The sequence below is a fragment of the Acromyrmex echinatior genome, chromosome 9 (assembly GCF_024713525.1).
Source record: "Acromyrmex echinatior isolate Ae372 chromosome 9, ASM2471352v2, whole genome shotgun sequence".
In the NCBI taxonomy this organism is placed as follows: Eukaryota; Metazoa; Arthropoda; class Insecta; order Hymenoptera; family Formicidae; genus Acromyrmex; species Acromyrmex echinatior.
Window position 1 is genome coordinate 2,705,740 of NC_141860.1, and position 19,628 is coordinate 2,725,367.

The following is a 19,628-nucleotide window of genomic DNA, read 5'->3' on the forward strand; positions in this document are numbered from 1 at the left end:
TAATACGGCCGTGGCGACTAGTTAGGATTTTTAAATGTTTCAAAATAATTCTCAATCCTCAAATATTATTTTATATCTATTCATAAACTGTATTAAACTTGATGCCACGGGCATTGTATAAACAACACTGTTCGCATGATGTTTTTCGTAATCGAAAAAAACGATTGCAATTTTATATCACACAGTTGGAATCTTGTTTATCTTTTGCGACAGGTTTTATATATCAGTGCGGAAAACAGAAACTATATTTACACGATAGAATAAAAGGAATTGTGTAACTGGCACGAATAGCTAGACGTATATGCGTGTATATATGCGCGTGTGTGTGTGTGTGTGTGTGTGTGTGTGTGTGTGTGTGTGTGTGTATACAAGGTGAATCTGATAAAAAGTTCACCACGTTTTTCTCAAAAACGGTTAGAGGAAAACATCTAGTATCAAAATTATAGGACAAATAAAGGAATATACTTTGATGATCTTAAATTTTTTTTTAATTCTTAGATGTTTTTGGTTTTTATATTATCAATAAAAAAATTTTTTTAATGGGAAGGAGTATTTTTTACTCGTTCTATCGATGGTGCTGAATTAAAAAAAATTTTTTTATTAGTAGTATAAAAACCAAGGACATTTAAAGACTCAAGGTCATCAAAATATGTCTCTTTTATCCTAAAATTTTGATAACTGTCTTCCTCCTATTTCTAATCGATTTCAAGAAAAACGTGGTAAACGTTTTATCAGACTTACTCTATATATACACACACATACATACATACACACACGTACATATACATATATACTCATTTACATATACGGAATAAATATAACAAAATAACGGAATATTTTCCAATTGGATTCTAGGTGGGATCGAAGGAACGAGCATCTTATCTTGAAGAAAGCGGAAGACGGAAATATGGGAAAAGGGGACAAGAGAGGCGTTACACAGCGCAGTGATGGTGGTGAGTTTATACTATTAACAATTTTAAGCGTAGATGGGAATAAGGAAAATACAGAGTAATAATATATGACGAAATTAAATACTTTTGTCGATGCAGTAACTCAAGATTATTAACAAGCAATTATCTTGAATAATATTTTAATTTAAAAAAACGATATTAACGAATGAAATTTTGAAAGAAATCTAAACAAAATTGTCTAGATTTTTCGAAAGATCGAAACAGAAGCAAATATACAATATATAAGAAAATTGTTCATATTTATTGATTCCTCTAGATAAAAAAAGATAGATGGTGTTACAACCGTTACTTTCTTTGTGATTAAGATTATTTTCTGTGAGACATAATTCTATTACAAAACCACAATTTACGTTTAAAATTGTGATCAAAGGAATCCCACAAACTGGAAACACGCTGACACGCATGTAGAACGATCAGAGAACGTTTCGCTTGTCGCTCGAGCTAGACAAAGGTGACGTTGGACGATCGGAATTTCGATACGCGAATAACGTGTCTCGTACGTTATCGATGTTATCTCGGGAAAGGAGTAGCATGTATTCGTATATATATGTGCAGCGGAGAAATTGAATCGAGGAAAAAACGAGACAGAGAGACCACTCTGCGTACATTTGTGTTTCTACCCTTATTTTCCACTTCCTTGATACAAGGTATGTCGTCACCACGTTACCTGTCGTTATTTGCTCGTTGCATATTTGCAACTACTCGTAAGAGATACCTCGATACCACGCGAGAGTGCTTGCTTGCCCTCTTGACTGTGCACACACTCGCGACATGGTTGTATCCGGGATTTCGGTGCTGTCGTGTTTCCACTTCAGTGCTGTTCGTTTCTCGATTTTATGTATAAGCCATTTGTTAAAAAACGAAACTCGACATATAACAATATAAATTGAATACAAATTCACATTTTTGAATGATTAAAATAAGAATTATGGTCAATCAATTATCAATTAATCTTTCGTAGAAAAATAAATAATTATTAAGTCGATTTTATCATAAATTAATTATATGAACAGTTATAATATTAATAAGCTTGTTATGAAAATAAAAGAGCAATAAAATAGCGAAATATACTTCAATTATGCGAATAGTTCTCTTATTATTAAATGCATACGTTCGACACAATAATACATGGCTGATTTCGGCATAGTTTTACATATGAAAGAATCTGGAATGTTTTCCGACACCGCTCGCTATTCAATTTTATTCGTATTCTACGGATGAAAAGAGTAAGGATGGTGATGTATCCCTGAATGCAGCGATAATATTCGCTAAAGCAAAATTCTGACACAATTTAAAAGATGTATTAACAAGGTCACATTAACAATATGTTATTTGCAAAATCATTAGATTAATCAATAAAATCAAAATATATCCTAATTTTGATGTGTTTCTCTTTACAAATATATATATATATATATATATATATATATATATATATATATATATTTATACACTGCTCGAAAAAATTATAGTATAGAAAAATTGTGAGCAAAAATTGGTGAACTTTGACTAACGATAACTTTGCGAAAAATTATCGTAGGACAACGTTTCTTTCTTTAAATTAAAACTTGAAATCTCTACTTTATGGCCAGATTTTAAATTTGATACATCCTTGCTACTGTAATTCTCAAAAATATGAGGATGTATTTGTCGTATTGAAAATTGCAAAGTTTAACGGAATGCACGGACTTTGTAAAATTTTTTTAGGGAATGCCGTTTGCAGAGACATAAAGTTCGAACTTTTCCCTTTAATTAAAAAAAAAACGAGTCTCTGCGATTTTTTTCACTGTTACACAGCACTTTAAAGTTACCCTTGCATTTTTTACATATACTACCTGCATTACTGGATATGCACTACGAAATTGCTGGATTTTGCACGTTTCTGCGTGTGTGTAGATTTTGCATATCATATTTCTGCGTGTAAATTTTAATAATGCTTGTTGCCTCCGCATTTCTCGACTACTGCTTGCAGTCGATTCCTCATATTAATGCAGGCCTATAATTTCTTCCTGCGGAATGTCATTCCAGATTTGAGCAATGCAGAGGCAACACGTTTTATTAAACTTTACACGCAAAAACACGATGTGCAAAATCCATTCAGCAATCTCGTCGTGACGCATATCTGGTCACATGCAGGTAATGTCGGAATACTATATGTCAAAAATTCAAGTGTAAGTTTAAAGTGCTATATCTTTGCAAAAAAAGTCGCAGCGACTCATTTTTTTTTAAATTAAAAGGAAAAGTTCGAACTTTATGCCGCTGCAAACGGCAGCATTCCTCAAAAAATTTTACAAAGTCCATGCATTCCATTAAACTTTGCAATTTTTAATATAACAAACACATTCTCATATTTTTGAGAGTGGTTACAGTAGCAGGGGTGTATCAAGCTTAAAATCTGGCCATTAGCGTCTTAAGGTAGAGATTTCAAACTTTAATTTAAAAAAAAAACGTTGTTCTACGATAATTTTTTGTAAAATTATTATTAGTCAAAATTGATCAATTTTTGTCCACAATTTTTCTATGCCATAATTTTTTTGAGCAATATATTATATTTATATGAAAGAGACATCAAACTTTTTATTTTGAAGATGTGAAATAATAATGAGATTTTCTTTGATATAAAATAATTATAGAAAGAAATGTAATGATGCAAAAGGAATGATTTAGCTTGGATTGCTTTTAAGAACAATGCATTATTCACAAAATTTTCTAGTCGCAAACATAGAGCCAAGAAAACCGTTTCAAATTCGATGCATCGACTCTTTTTTAGAGAAACAATACGAGTGATTCACAAAACCAACCTGCTGACACAAAGGTGACCCATATATGCGGATAGTACCATTCGTCACTACAGGTGCGCAGTTTTCCGTTTACAGGTGTAGTGCATGCGCGAGTTGTCTATTTGTGCATCAGACTAATGACAGACCGTGTACTCGCTTATTGTCCGTCAAGTTGAGACAAGAAGAGAGATGAGGTAATAAGAAGAAAAAAAGAAAATAAAAAGCTTTTTTACACCGTGAGTTTTGTTACAGTAGAAAGAAACTACATTGTAGTTAGTACACTAGACTGCTACATCCGTGTCATTTAAGTCATTTTATTATTCTCTAAATTTCTTGAAGTGAAATCTCACTCCAAAAGAATTAAAATACTGCCTACTGAAAAATAAAGTGAAAAATTTGAACTGCAGATTTTCACTGTTTTATTGGAGTGAGATTTCTCACTTTTGAAGTGAGATTTCACTTAAAAAAAAAGAGTAAAATTTCTTTTTTTTGGAGTCTTTTGTAAATCTCACTTCAAAAAAAAAGAATGAAAATTTGCCACTCTTATTCAAGAGTGTGATTTACCGATTAATTTTATAATTTAAATTTATATTTTTAATATTTTGAATAAGATAAAGTATTGTTATTTTATCAAAATTGCAACGGTAAGATATTTTATATATTAAATAATGAAAATACAATGCAATAATATTGTAATTATATTTCACGCAGTAACGTAATATCAAAAGAATTATTTTAACATCAAAAGAAATGTTCTTTGAAATAAACGTTATGAATCTTTTAGTGAAAGCTCAATGTCTTTAATGGAAACATCGCGAACCGTATTATATCGCGACCAGTCTTATGAATTGTATTATCTCATTGTGTTGTACAAGGTAAACTAAAAGTCGCAAAAAAATACAAGTAAATTGCGAAAGGACATGGCATATGAGGAAATGCATCTTGGACAGTATCGAGATAGACATAGTGAGAAGACAATATCCTTGGGGATGATTCTCGAGAATGTTGGATACGCGTCTGTTGTCGACATGCTGTTGACAGGCAACTCTGTCGGCAGTCTGTTGTTAGAGGTTTATATGTACGTGCCAGGAAACTTTAGATAGAAGATTTCTCTCTATCTCGCGCGAGATGATCTGTATTGTGCATCTCTGACAAGTTGTTGTAACATAATATAGCACAAATAACTTCATTTTCAACATGAAACCTTATATCTTTATTTATTACATCTGATGTAATAAATGTAACTAGTTCTCCAAAGATATTTGTATTAACTGCTAATCCGCGATTAACTTATACATATATTTACTTTGTTAATTATTTCTATTGAATATTATTGACTGAGTTTTTAGATGTCGTCTTTCGATTAGTAGTGCTAAAGAAATATACATCTACACTCTTCACGTGTGAAGAATATGAAAAGATAATACAGCGTGACAGTAAAGCCACGAAAAAAAAATGGAAAATTATTTTTGTTAAAAAAAATAAGAAAAGTTAGAATGTTTTGTATTCTAAAAAGCATTTTATAATAGAGAAAATACAATATAATACTTTTAGAGTACGGAAAAAATCAAATGCTGTTATTTATATTTACATAAATTATATTGTATTATATAATGTTGCAGAAATTATCATTTTTTTACTACTTGAATATTGATGAAGGAAGTATAATCTATAGGAAAAAAAAACCAATTAGTAGACAATACTCGTTTGCCTTGACCGCGTTGCTCAATGATTAGATGCGCCACTGTGATTAACATAATTTACGTACGAGTGCTAAAAGAAACGCATGTGTTGTCTATTACATAACTTTTTAAATCTATACTATTTGTATTTATTTGTACTTAATTTAATTTCTGCTCTAATAAAATGAGTATTTTAATATGCGCGCTTTGTTAAAAATATAAGTCTACAAATAAATGGTATTGGTACTCCAATTAATATTATTGAAATATATTGTTTCCTCTTTAAACGAACTTCGATCGAACGTAAATAGTAAAAATGGTCGTTAAAGTTTGACAGGTATGCGCTCGGATGCAAAGTGACATTTCCAATTTTCGTCGGAGTAATTTTGTACCGAATGCATTGGCGATTGTAACTAGCGCGACACGCAATGCATTACACAAAGTGGTTGCCCACGTCAATAGTCGATTATTTGCTTTTGCCTTAACGTGTGTACGTCGAGACGCTAGGGATGTGAGGTGGCGCCTTCGGATTCACAATGCGTTTGATTGGATGGAAAATGTTTGCAGGCCCTTAAACGTTGAATGGCCTCGTTATCGGTTACGGCAAGCGAAACGACAAAAAAAAAAGAGGAGTCAGGAAAAAAGACGACGATACAGATAAATGTAATATAATCGGAAGTTATATTCGTTATCAAATATTGTGAGCGATTAACGCGCGTAAATGTGCGAGTCATCAGTTAGAAATTTTTTTTATTCGGAAGTAAATTTGTATTATCAATATCATAATATTTATGTAATATATTTTTTTATTTATATTATTAGACACTGATAAAGCACGAGGATTATTTTAAAAAGGATAAAAAAATTGAATATGTAATTTTTTTCACATTTTGCGTTTGCAATATAATTTGAAAGAGCATACAGACATGTCAGTGTCGCGACAAGTTAATCAAATTTTACGTACGTAATGAAGTTTGATTGTCGCACGAAAACTCTGACAGGTGTTTCGGGTTACACAAGTACAGATAACTTTATTACTTTTTTTGTGTATGTTACATAAATATTCGTCTGGTTATAACACATTAGAGCCTACCTTCTATATCACATGTGGAAAAAAGCTGCAACTTGTCTTGGCTACGTACAAAAGATTACAATATTTTTCGCACGCTGTGTTTATACATGCAAACGTGACGACGAAACGTGTTTTAAGTTTGTTGTATATATTTTTTCTTTACAGAGCTTTACATATGTACGTTAATTTTACGCGCGCTACGTGAGGCAGTGCTACAACGTTGGCTACCGATTAATATTAAACATTAATTGATTACTATTCTACAAAACACACGTTTTATTAATCTCCGACATTAAAACAAATACTGCTTGCTACATTTTAAAAGTTGAACCTTTTAAACGTTTCTTAGGCTATCGTTAATTACTAGTCGCACTATATAAATCTATCTAATGCACACTATCGCAGAAATAAGCGATAAAAAGATATTTACGTTTTTGTTCGCAATTATTATAATAAAATAATATATGATCTTCATTATATACGATGACTTTTAGCATAAAAGTTTAATATTTAGCTTTGTTGTTGATTATTTTCATTCCTGATTTAAAGTACTTTTTTTAAAGTATACCTAGTCTTATAGATTATTTATTCTCTTCTGTAGAGAAGATAGAATTGTACAGATAATCAGAAATCTCAAATAATTGTGTTGCTGGATGTAAAAAAATTGATGTATTTTTAAAAAGTTGATAATTTTCAATAAAATTTTCAGTAAAATTTTCATGATATTTTTCGATTTTCTATCTCTAATATTTCTAAATATTTTTTAGCACATTTATATACATCAAATATAGAGATAAATATATTTTACAATTTATATTCAAAACATTAATAATATTTCAATATAGATTTTAACATTCAATATATTAAATTCAATTTAATGTTTTTTTTATTTTTCATTGAATTTTATCATAAAAATATTATATTTCTATAAAGCTGAAATATTTATTTTTATGATAGCTTTTTGCTTAATTTTGAATTATTAAAATTGCTAATATTATGTCAAATAAAAATATATCAAGGTCTTCCGCAAATATTTAAGTCAACTTACTGAACTCTTCTATCCGATGAGCGACACAAATATTTGTACAGATCCAGCAGAAGTCACACATGTACAAATTGATTTGAAGTACAGTAACTTGAAACTTTGTGTGTGTGCGTGTGTGTGTGTGTGTGTGTGTGTGTGTATGTGTGTGTGTGTGTGTGAGAGAGAGAGAGAGAGAGAGAGAGAGAGAGAGAGAGAGAGAGAGAGAGAGAGAGAGAGAGAGAAAGAGAGAGAGATTTCCGTTGAAGAGTTTTTCCTTCTTTTTTCTTGTCTAGTTGATATTCACCAAAAGTAAAGGCTGAATCTTATTGATGTTATTAGTTTTACGAGTTAGCATAGAACTTCAGGACTTCTGCTCTAGCAGCGTCCGCAACAGACCCTCTACACGGATTAGAATCCCAATTAATCCCGGGGCAGCCCAACGATTCAAAACACTTTACGAGACGATTGTTGTTGGATGAACAACAATGAACAACTGCCCAAACACATGGGGTAGGACTCTGGGCAGGTGGTTTCGGTGTCGGGGGGACAGGAAATTGTGCCACTTGTACACCTTCGCGATGCGGGTTGATTCCCTGAAAATAATCATTGAATTTTTAATCCATCTAATTCTAATTATTAATTATCAATTACGACAGAATTATCATAATATTTATAATAAGGGAAAAAAATAAAGACAAAATATATATATATCTGTTTATGGTATGCATAATTCAAATTGCAAAAGTAACAATGTCTTATTACGTTTAGCACATATTTGTACTTTTTTTATTTTCTCTAAAATTATTGCAATTTTTGGAGAAAATATTACAAGAAAATGCCAAAGAGAGAGGCAATGCTGCTCAGCGTTCAGTCAATTAAGTGGAACAAAACAGGCGACTGAAGGCTTGTTGGGGTCGAAGGGGCACGAACCCGCCACAACTTCTCCCTGATTTAATGAAGCGCGCTTTAGTTTGGTAGCGCGAGACAATTGGCGACCACGAGATCGAATTCGTCAGTGAATAAACCGCCGGACAACCGAATCGGGTTTACGCGATCGAAGTGCGGTGAAGTGTTTTGACAGACAAATGGAGGACTTACTGTAAAATCGATCTCGTTGTTGAAACCGCCCCTTGATATCACTGGTGGTGAGACGAGCGACGTCGGCGAGGAGCCACCAGGACGGACTATTATCCTTGCGCTCACCGGCAGAGAGTTTAGTCTGGCTAGTTCTTGTCGTCTCCACTGATCGGTCTCCTTCTGTCTGTGCTCTCTCATTCTACAGCAGATGGAAATATAGAATCGTATTTATCGGATGATTCGAATGAATAAACTCTTGCCTTGATGATACGCTTGGGATATATTTATAATTAAAGTCGCACTGTTCACAGTCTTTAATATATCGCTATTGTTGATATTTAAAATTTCACGCGACTGGAAAAATATCTCAGGTAGCACAAGCGAAAATTATTGCATTAAACTACAAGAAAATCTATACTAAGTTAGCAGGATTAAATCAGCAAAATCGAATTGAACCTGTTGGAATATTTAGTACTCTTTTGCAAGAAAGGTGATAATATCTTTCAACTGATGAAGTAATTAGTAATATTAAATATTAATATAAATATAAAGTAAAATGAGAATAAAAAAGGAACATATCAGGGATACATCATTTATATTTTTTATTGCTATTTTATATTCTCATTGTATGAAATATACTTTACGCGATTTCAATTTTATCGCAATAATACCTGCACTTGGAAATAATATTAGTCCCCAACGATAAGGGAATACCAATAAAACAAAAAGAAACGAACAGAGACAAATGATAGTAGTAACGAACATTGAAAGCTGCGAAGCGCATCAGCTCAAATAAAGTTCACTGGCGTCGCGCCAAGTGAAAACTTCATTTTTGCAAAGCACGTGCCCTAAAGACACTTGCATACCTGCTCTCTTCCTGTTGTCGTCTCTCGGCTTCCAATCTTTGCCTTTCGCGCTCTACCGCCGCTCGCCTGGCTTCTTCAACTCGCATGAAATTACTCAGAATGGGCCGGCTGTCCTGTCGTCTTCTGTACTCCGCCAAAAGATGAGAATTTTGGTGGTAGATCGGCCTAGTTTCTGGTTGTTTCGTCCTACCAATTTCGTTCCTGGATCGTTGCTTGAACATCTCCTGTCTCCTTCTCTCGGCCTGTATCCTCGCTACCTCCAGTTCTCGCTGCTTCCTGTTCTCCTCGTATCTCCTAGATTGTTCTCTCCTCGCTTCCTCTTCTCGCCTGGCCGCCTCCTCTCGCATCCGTTGCTGCCGTAACCGTCTCTCTTCTTCCTCCTCCCACTGTCGCCTGGCGAGTTCCTTCCGTCGCTCTTCCGCCTCGTACCTCTGCCGCCTTTCCTCCTTCAACCTTCTCGCCGTCTCTTGCTGCCTCCGTCTAACTTCCTCTGGTGAGCTTCGCGGATCGATATACGTAGGCGCCGACGGTCCGTGGTCTCTCCTCACTCCTGGATCGGAATATCTGTCGCGACGCCTGGCTTCCTCGATCAGTCTTCGCTCTTCGAACCAGTTATGACCGGCTGTGGTCGATTGATTATCTCTCGATGGCACATTCACTGGTTGGTTCCTCCTGATGTAATCCTGTAGTTTTCTCTCTTCTTCTTGTCTTTTACGCTGCTCCTCCAATCGTTGATGGTACTCTTCGTCATTTCTACTCACATTCATCCGCGAATCTTGGTACTCTTCGGGTCTATAGCGTTTCTCTTCTTTCGATCTTTGATCGGTATGATTGACATTGATAGGTCGATTTCGTGTGATATATTCTCGCAATTTCTGTTCTCGCTGTCTTTCTTCTTGCTGTCTTTTCTCGTCTCGATCGCGCTGTCTGATATCGTTCGGATGACTGACTGAATGTTCCGCGTGCATTAAATTCGATGGTTGTCGTCTTCTCTCATCTTCATCCTCTTGTCTCTTCTTCTCTAACCATTCTCTGCGACGGTTCTCTTCTAATCTTCTTCTATCATTTTCGGAAAGATTTCTCATTGAATCTTGATGCCTTCTTGCCTCTTCTTCCCTTTTTCTTTGAGCTTCTTGCTGCGATCTGTATTGTTCCTGCCTCCTTGCTTGTTCTTCTTCTAATCGTCTTCGCCGTTCTTCCTCTCGTCTCTTCATTTCTTCATCATAAAGTCTTCGTTTCCTTTCGTCATCTTTTATGAAAGTTTTAGAGCCCGATTTTTTAAAATTTTCCTCTTGCCATTTGCTTTGTGATCTTCTTTTAATGTCTTCTTCTTGTAATCTTCGTTGTTCTTCCTCTCGTCTTCTTAGTTCTTCCTCGTTTCTTCTGACGGTCTCCTGCATTTGCGCTGCTTCTTGTTTTCGTCTTTCTTCCATCTGCCTTCGCATATCTTCGTTATCTATACGATGTGTTGTAATATTCATCCTTTTACGATACTCCTCGTATTGTCTTCTTCGTAACTCATCTCTTTTCTTTATCTCTTCCTCCTCCCGTCTATTCGACAGTCTTTGATTAGCCTGTTGCATTTGTTGCAAATTCTCTTCTTCTCTTCGTTTTTGCTCATGTATTTTCTCGTACTCTTGTCTAACATTATCGATGTCAGTATTTAATCCATGATGCTGATCACGTCTTCCAGATGTGTCTTGATGGTATCGCATCTCGTGCTGCCTGCGACGTTCATTCACGGTCTGCAACTCGTCGCTGGACACGACACCTTCATCCTCACCGAAGCCCCAATCGATCGACCGTCTCGTGCGCTTCCGTTCGCTTTTACCGTCCGCAAATCCCTCAGTATTTGCTTCGGCAAGCCACATCAACTGCCGACCATGATTCCTGCTGGCGCCGTTATCACCGTCCAATACAATTTCTCGCTTTGGCTTGGCTTCCTCGTAATTCTTAATTTCGAGATCTGTCAGAGATCGCTTGGTCTTCTGACTAATTATTAATTCACTAGAATTTATTGGAGTGGATCCACCCAAATCTCCTCGTTCTGGTAACTTCTCTGGTCGCCTAAATTCATCCAGATGGTCAGAATTAAGATGGCTGGCATCCATATCTCCCCTATTTGGCTTGTTGCTTTTCGTGATAGTCTCCAGTTTCTTGAGTTTGAAAAGCTCGTCCATTTCCTCATATTCTTCTTCATCATATAACAGAACGTCGTCGAGATCCAAGGATACCGGCGACACGTTTAGCAACACGGACGGAGCTGGCACCTCGCCCTTCTCCTTGTCAGGCGTATCTATCGATCTTTTCGTCTTGTGGGGCAACAACGACGCTTCGAGACCTTCGCATCCAACCTGTAGCTCCGGCACACCACCAACATCGAAAGCGTCTTTGTTGATCAAAGGAGTTTCAGTTCGTTGTTCTTCGAAAAAATTTGATTGTTTGTGATTAACGTTCGCACTTATTATTGACTTAATTTCTGTCTTTGTCTTTGAATTCAAATGACCCGTCTTTTTTGGAGCTTTGCTCTTATTTCTCGACAGTAAATTTGTGGAGGGCGTGGTTGCGGTCAGTAGAGTCTTCTCTTTGGATAGGTCTAGTTTGTATATTTCCATCGATCCTGGGCCTTGATCCTGAAACGTGTCGTCTGCCACAAAGGGGTCGTCTAAAAGGTCTGAAGGGGATACCTTCGCTTCGCGCGAAAGCGTTTCCGGCATCTCGTAGCCGTAATCGACTTTGTCGGCCGCGAATTCCGCGCCGGCGATATTCGGTAACCGCCTCTGCCAACCTGAAAAGGGGTACATTCGCTTTGAGACAATGTCCTTCAAGAGACCTTCAAGCTGAAAATCTCGCTCGGTATATTTGGCATTGCGAGATAGAGCTCCTGATTCTGAAAAATGTAATTAGACTCTTTTCTAATGTCAAAAATTAGATATACTTAGAAAATTAATTTTAACTATTTTTGCGCCTATTATATGCAGCTGAAAATATCGGTTTAATTTAGAAATTTAATCTACGAGGGAGATTCTCTTTAAAAGATTTAATAACGATTTTATACTCGGCTAAACTAATATAGTTGCATACTATAGTGACGTGAGTAATGCTCGACGCCAATTTATTTCTTCGAAATTCTTGCGTGCTATTATAATATAAAGATTTATGTGTGTGTATATTACTCGAAAAATACATCCATTATTCTCCTAAATAATAGCTTTCGTCCTAAAATTTTTTTTACATTAATTTGTGTAAAAAAAATTAATAATTTTTATGTATGATATTTTTGCATAGATATATCTTTTGAGTTTACTTCATTTCTTTTATTAGTAAAATATTCTATTTGCTTTTTTAAATTTAAAAATTAATAAAGAACACAATACTGCCATGTAATTATAATATTATCATATTGACAATATAATGTATCAATACAAGTTTTTAGATTTTTTTATATTTCGAATATTAATATTATCTTTTCAACTTAACATGAGAAATGAAAATAACTATATTTGAAATTGAATGCATGTTGAAAATTTTCGAATTTTTAACAATCGTGAACAGTATTTATTTGATTTGGAGTTGCATAAAGACGATAAATAAGGAAACCTTGATTCATCAGAAAGTCGGGACAAACGGATTTCCACCAGTTAGGCCGATTTGTCACGAAGCGTTTGTTCCATCTTCATTAGACAGCACGACAGAATTAAATCGTAAATTGACTTAAATACTAAAATAGAGCAATATACATTTCTATATATTTGCTCTTTGTCTCCTGAGAATATTAACTAGAGATATTAAAAGTATTTTATAAAATAAGATTTAAATTTAAAATCATAATGTCCTTACATCTTTTCTACATATTTCTTTGTATGTAGAGGGAGAGAAAGAAATCAGAAAGATTTATACTAGGCTTTTCCTGATATATTCTCAAAATGACAATCTTGTATTAGACATTAACTCTTGAGTTGACAGCGAAACACAATATGATGTTCTATTTTGCTCAGCTTGACATAACACTATAATATCTGACATACCGTCCGTGGAGATCGACTTTCGCGAACCGATCCAAAGATCGAGAGGTTGATCCTCGACTGGATCGTGATCCCTCCAGACTCCAGTACGGTCCCGTTGAACCCTAGCGTGTCGGCGTGGAGATACGGGGGAGTATTGATCGTGAGAGAGGCGGAGGGTGACTGCTCCTCCTACCAGAACCGCCACCGTCAGCCAGACCGTGGCCAGAACCACTGTCACCCGTGGTTGCATCCTTCTGCAATCAAACGGGTATTCCCTCGTTATTTCACCTGAGTCAAGCTCTTCACAGCATTCTGACCTCGATTCTGACTTACGTTACAGTGGAATTCTTAATCTCACAATTCTTTGATATATCTGAGTTCATCGCATTTTTTTTTTAACTTTTAGTTCAAGTTCTTCGACATAAAATTGTAATAGTATATAAAAAGCAGAGAAGCTATAATAGCACCAAAGCATTGTTTTATATTACATTGTTTTATATTTATAGTATGATACAGTTATCTACAATGAAAACTGAAGTAGGTACTGACATTTTCACGTGATACAAATAAAGTCTTTTTCTTAATATACGTATGCAAATTATCTCTTAAGAAAAAAATTTTTTTCATAAAATAAGCTGCAATTGAAGACGAATTCCAAAGACTTACCTATGTATCATTCAAACGCAAGCATGCAAACCAATGCGCTCCAAGCAGTACCACTCTCAGAATATACCGCGAAGAATAACGTATTCACTGTAACAACCATCTAACACGCGAATCTTCTTATTCCCAAAAGGGAAAGCTAGCTCGGCTCTCCCTGACTTTGAATCTCAGATAACCATCTCTCTCGTCACTCCGTTCGCAAGCTACTCCGGCATCTTTCAAAGGACGTCGCTTTACCAAGAAAGATGAAAGCAGGCACAAGACAACCTGCCTGCCTGCCTGCCTGTCTACCGTGCAACTCTCGAACTACTCTTGAACTAGCTCTCTTGTCTCTTTGATTCTCGCTCCAGCTCTTCCTACACACGAATCTGCCGCTACTTTGCGAGCGACACTTGGAGCACACCTTTCTCAGCGAAGCGAGAAAGCAAGAAGAACGGGGAGATAGAGAAAGGTCGATATCAACAGCGGATCGAGTGATCTTGACACACTGCCCGCATCAGGTCGAAGTGGCTAAACTTAATACCGTGGCGAAGGAGAAGGCGAGGAAGGCCGCTCGCTAGAATCAACTCTCGCGTGTGCATGACGCGCCAATTGACTTCCGCCAACTGACGTCACGTTTCTCTCTTCCTTATTTCTCTTTTTCTCTCTTTCTCTTGCTTTTCGTAGACCTGTCGGCCGAGTTGACCGAAGAATCACTGGTAATTTCGACCAAATTCAACTGGCGATTTTCTTCGTTTCTCGAAATACGAGATGAGGTAACGATGCTGAGGTATCGCGGAATTTTAAAGTATTTGGAGAAGATATGTGTATTAATCATCGTTCATGATTTTTGTGATGATGACGTAATATACGGAAAATACATAAATTAAATCAGTGAGATTAGGACAGGAATTTATTTAAATTTCCGACATATACTCGTATGCTATATATTATGTATTCTACTAATAATTGTAATTACTATATATAATGTATATATATATATATATATATATACTCTGAAGAGTGTTTGCATATCTATAAGGAAATTTGAAGAAGGTTTATAGATAATTAAATTATTTTATTAATTATTTATTTAAAATTATAAAATATATGAGTTATAGAATGAATTATAAAAATTATATATATACATATATATATATATTATATATAAATTATAAAATGTATAAATTATAGTATGATTATCATATTATAATTTATAGACAAAATTGTAATTCATATGATACCAATTTTATTTTCACTTAAGTGATGATGATTTTTTTTTTTAAAGTATTTTTTTATAACGATAGATATAACGAGAGATTATAGTGAGTAGTTTAAATTTTGTCATTGCTGTCAGTAGATCAGCGCAAGTTATTCTTAGCTACTTATTTAGCGTCCAAAGGAAGCGCGGTTGATCGGACGCTCTATAGCAGATATAAATTCATATCATCATGAAGCCAATTAGAGCAATCATTTCTCTTTTCTTCTATTCGACGGATCTTACGCCACAATTTGCTACTAGAATAACGTGTATCTTATTTGTTATTATGTGTTCTAAATTACGATGCTATTATGTACTGATTTATAAGCTTTATGAGATTGTTTTTTATGTATATATACATGTGTCATATATATACATCTTAGCGATATAGCGATTAAGGCAACTTGAATGAGAGGAATGCGATTTCAAACAAGAATGCGTGATACGTTCTCAAGCACGAATGAGAAAATATCTGAATGAATGAGGATTTATTAGTTGCCACAAGTAAATGTGATTTAATGACGAAATATGTATATTAGTCACGGCGATACAGCGAGATATGATCGTAATATATTACAGGACGATACATCACAGTTTTTCCGATACCGGCATAACAAGAATAATAATCCGCTGACAAATGCATAATTACGGGGAATATATATTGAAAGACATTATTGCAGACTATAATGGAGTCGACAACTATGCCTATATCAAGTGTCTCTAATTACTAGTTATTACAATATACTCGATTGTGCAAGTAGAAGAGTGATTAATTAATAATGGGTCCGCGTTTATAATTAAATAGTGGCAAACTCATGTTCCGGGCGAAATTCTACCTTGTAAACTACAATTACGTTTAAACATGAAATGAGATATATAGTGGAGTTCTGCAAAGTACTTCATTCGCTTGTATACATATTCATACCTATATCGATACCGATTTATCTGTCTCACTGCAGAATCCACACAAATATCTTTATAAAAAGTCAAAATATCGCATAAGATATTTTTACAATTTTATGCAATATTTTATTTAATATTATTAAATGAAACGAGGACATTATGTTTCATGAATTGATTGTGAACGAATTATTTCGTTATATTTTACTAACAACAAATAGGTACCTAATATCTTGACATAAAAATATAGCATTTGAAATTATTATATAAATTCATGTGTATTACAAATGGTCATATTTAGCACTAAATACGAGACATAAATACGGATTGAAGCAATAATTTATTCCTTGAAAATAAAACTGATTTTAGATTAATTTTTCTAAGAAAATAAGCTTACTATGTTCTTGCGCAGATCTTAAATTATTATAGGAATGCTCACGGCATTGTGCAAACCTAATTGCACGAATTGTAGACAAGGTGGATTAAAGTCTACCAATAGTCCATACAGTTTCATTTCTCTTTTCTCCTATCTAACTCTCTACTTATCTCGCCATCTTTTTTCAATTTATCTCGTATACCCAAGGCAATGGCGACGACTGGAACGAACTTTCCTTCACATCTAACTTCTAAAGGAGAAAATTGCTACAGTCGTGTCTCTTATTGTAAATGAGATCAGGATAAGTCAAGGATTCTAAAAGTAGAAGACAAATACATGTGAAAAATACGTTTTTTAACGAGTGTTACGTTAACTTTCTACTAATATATAGGTTGATTAAAGAAAGGTTTATATATTTTGAGATACAGATAGTATTCATTAAAACAACATTGAGAGAAAAATTTAAGAAACTTAGGTTATAAAACAAATACTAATGAGTCATTTTTTATCATCACTATAAGAAGTGCTTTATATAATTCCTATTATCATACATCCCTCAGTCCCACGTGTTGTAGAGAATCACTCTTATGCATATATTTGACTGCTCTCGGATTTTCTGATAGGTATTAAATATATTAAACTTCACAGCTAAAAATCTAAGGGATCAAGGTCTAAAATCAGGGGATTTGACAAGTCAAACTACTGGACTTTTCCAATCCACTGTCCATTAAATGTCTAAATTAGATATTGTCAGACGATGTGTAGAAAATGAAATAGTGCCTTATTGTGCATGAACCGTATCAGTTGTCCTTAAAGGGCACTTCGATCCGCAGTTTATAGTTAGCATTTTACTTACTAATGAAGTGAACTAAAGCATCTTTTATAGTAACAATAAAGACTCATATCTTAATAAACAATTAAAAACAAAAAAGGCTCATATCTCAATATTTTTGTTTTAGGATTTATGTTTACTGGATACTACCTTTTTTTTATAAATATTACCTACTTTTAAAATATATAATTTTTTATCACCCAGTATTTGCAATTAACTGAATAAGATGTAAAAGTGCAAAATGAATGGATATATATAGCATATTTTTTGCATTTTCCATATCTTCTGCTGCCTATATTTTCTTTCATATAATACACTTCCTTATAATATGGAAATGAATTGCATTGTACTTTTTTTCAGTATTATTATTCATGTGTTTTTCATTTCATTGCATTTATAATTTTAATATGAAGAATGTCTCACGGAAACGATGATTTTGCTGAAGTATTCAAAAAGTTTAGCTAGATCTAAAAATAAAGATTTTGCTGAATTATCAAAATAATTATGTAAGACGCGCTTGAACTGATAGCTAAAATATCAAAATTTTTTGCAACATTATTCATTATGCTTGAATTTCCTACATAATTATTCGATGGCCTAACAAAAAATTTTCAGATTAGTATGTAGTAAAATTTTTAGATAGTTTAACAAAATCTTCTTTGTGCGGAAATTTAAATTACTTTTTTCTTTATTTTTCTTTAATAAAAATTGAAAAATCACTAAATTCAATGATAAATATAAAAAAGAATTATCTATTTTCCATTGTTCATGTATTATATTAATATGTTCAATATTTTTATTAATAAAAAATGAATTTAATTTCTATTGAAGAATCTGTGAATAAATTGATTCATAATAGATTTGGAATTATTCCGCAATTCATGAATGAAACAATATATATATTATCTACTTGAATATTATACTTGAATATTTTACATTCTTGTTGAAATACTCATATCGAAAATCTCAGAGCTTCTGTCGAATTATCGATTTTCGACGCTGAATTTTACCGAATCGAGAGCAGTTTGTGCGAAGCGTAGTTCGAAAACTGTCGGAAAAATGGTCGTCGAGGGATTTGGGGAAGCGACGAGACACAAGTGGCACGGTTTATTATGCGGCACGCGAAATCGGATTAGGATCACGTTCGATGCGAATGCGTGTATATCTCGATTGCTGATAATAACGCGGTGGATAGAGCACTGAAACAGTCGCTAAAAACGATGTGTTTGCCTATTGTACAGTTTATCTATACGTACACTCTCTCGGCCTGTGCGCTATTGATCGCACCGCTTTCGACCTTTCGATTTTTTGTAGATAACGCATTAAAATATTGGAGACTTTATGCGAGTCTTCGGTATACTCGTATATCTCGCACACGTTGTGCGAATGCAATGTACATTCACGCGAGGTGAATGTGATTTTTTTCTATTAAACTAACCTCGTATGTACCTTTATCACGCACGATCATAAATTTTCTCGCCACGAATGATTGACCGTCGAAATTTTAATGGTGGTCGTTATGTCTCCCGCTACAAGAAAGATGCATAATGTATCGAAAGCGAACATTAGCGTACCAATATATTGCGTACAGGATGATTCAGTATCGCGGAATATCGTAAGAGAACCGAATACATAAAGTTTCTCAAAGTAGAATTTTTATGAAAAGCAGAATTATGGAAATATTTGACTTTATGACTTTTAAAAATTTTCTAGAAAAATATTTATCTATCAATACTGTGAAAGAAAAATTTTTGGAAAGAAAAATTACTTATTACTGTAATTAGTGTTATTATAATTGTGATTATTACTACTATAATGTAATAACTATATGTACTATATAGTTATATATACTTTTATCAACGTATAATTGACAATCCTCCGAAAATAGTTACAATCGTAACTATTATTACTATAAAAATATTTGCAATTATTGTAACTACAATTTATAGTAATTGCAACCATTTTTATAGTAATAATTATAATTATAGTCATGTTCAAAATTATATAATATATATATAATATATATTATAATTATTATATATATATATTTATAATATTTATATTATTATATATATATTACTGTTGTAATGTTAATAATAATATAACAGCTATATATATAGTGCTATCAATAAATATAT

General features: G+C 33.8%; 2 protein-coding genes across 5 annotated transcripts in view; one reads left to right on the plus strand and one right to left on the minus strand.

The window, feature by feature from the left end:
- LOC105151194 (uncharacterized) overlaps positions 1 to 19,628 on the plus strand; it is a 124,010-nt gene that overhangs the window by 8,622 nt on the left and 95,760 nt on the right. The window contains exon 2 of the mRNA XM_011064750.2: positions 856 to 953. Within this exon, the coding sequence (XP_011063052.1) occupies positions 908 to 953 (46 nt within the window). The 5' untranslated portion in view covers positions 856 to 907. The remainder of the gene's footprint in view (positions 1 to 855; positions 954 to 19,628) is intronic.
- Positions 6,438 to 19,628, minus strand: part of LOC147908499 (uncharacterized) — a 59,106-nt gene continuing 45,915 nt past the window's right edge. For 3 of the 4 annotated variants that reach the window (XM_087409279.1, XM_087409278.1, XM_087409280.1), the window contains 4 exons: positions 13,501 to 13,733; positions 9,473 to 12,260; positions 8,628 to 8,805; positions 6,438 to 8,122 (listed from right to left, as the gene is read on the minus strand). In XM_087409279.1, coding sequence (XP_087265405.1) covers positions 7,871 to 8,122; positions 8,628 to 8,805; positions 9,473 to 12,260; positions 13,501 to 13,729 — 3,447 coding nt within the window. In that variant the 5' untranslated portion in view covers positions 13,730 to 13,733 and the 3' untranslated portion in view covers positions 6,438 to 7,870. Of the gene's footprint in view, positions 8,123 to 8,627; positions 8,806 to 9,472; positions 12,261 to 13,500; positions 13,734 to 14,145; positions 14,489 to 19,628 lie in introns of those variants that run through there. The other variant, XM_087409277.1, reaches the window with a different exon arrangement.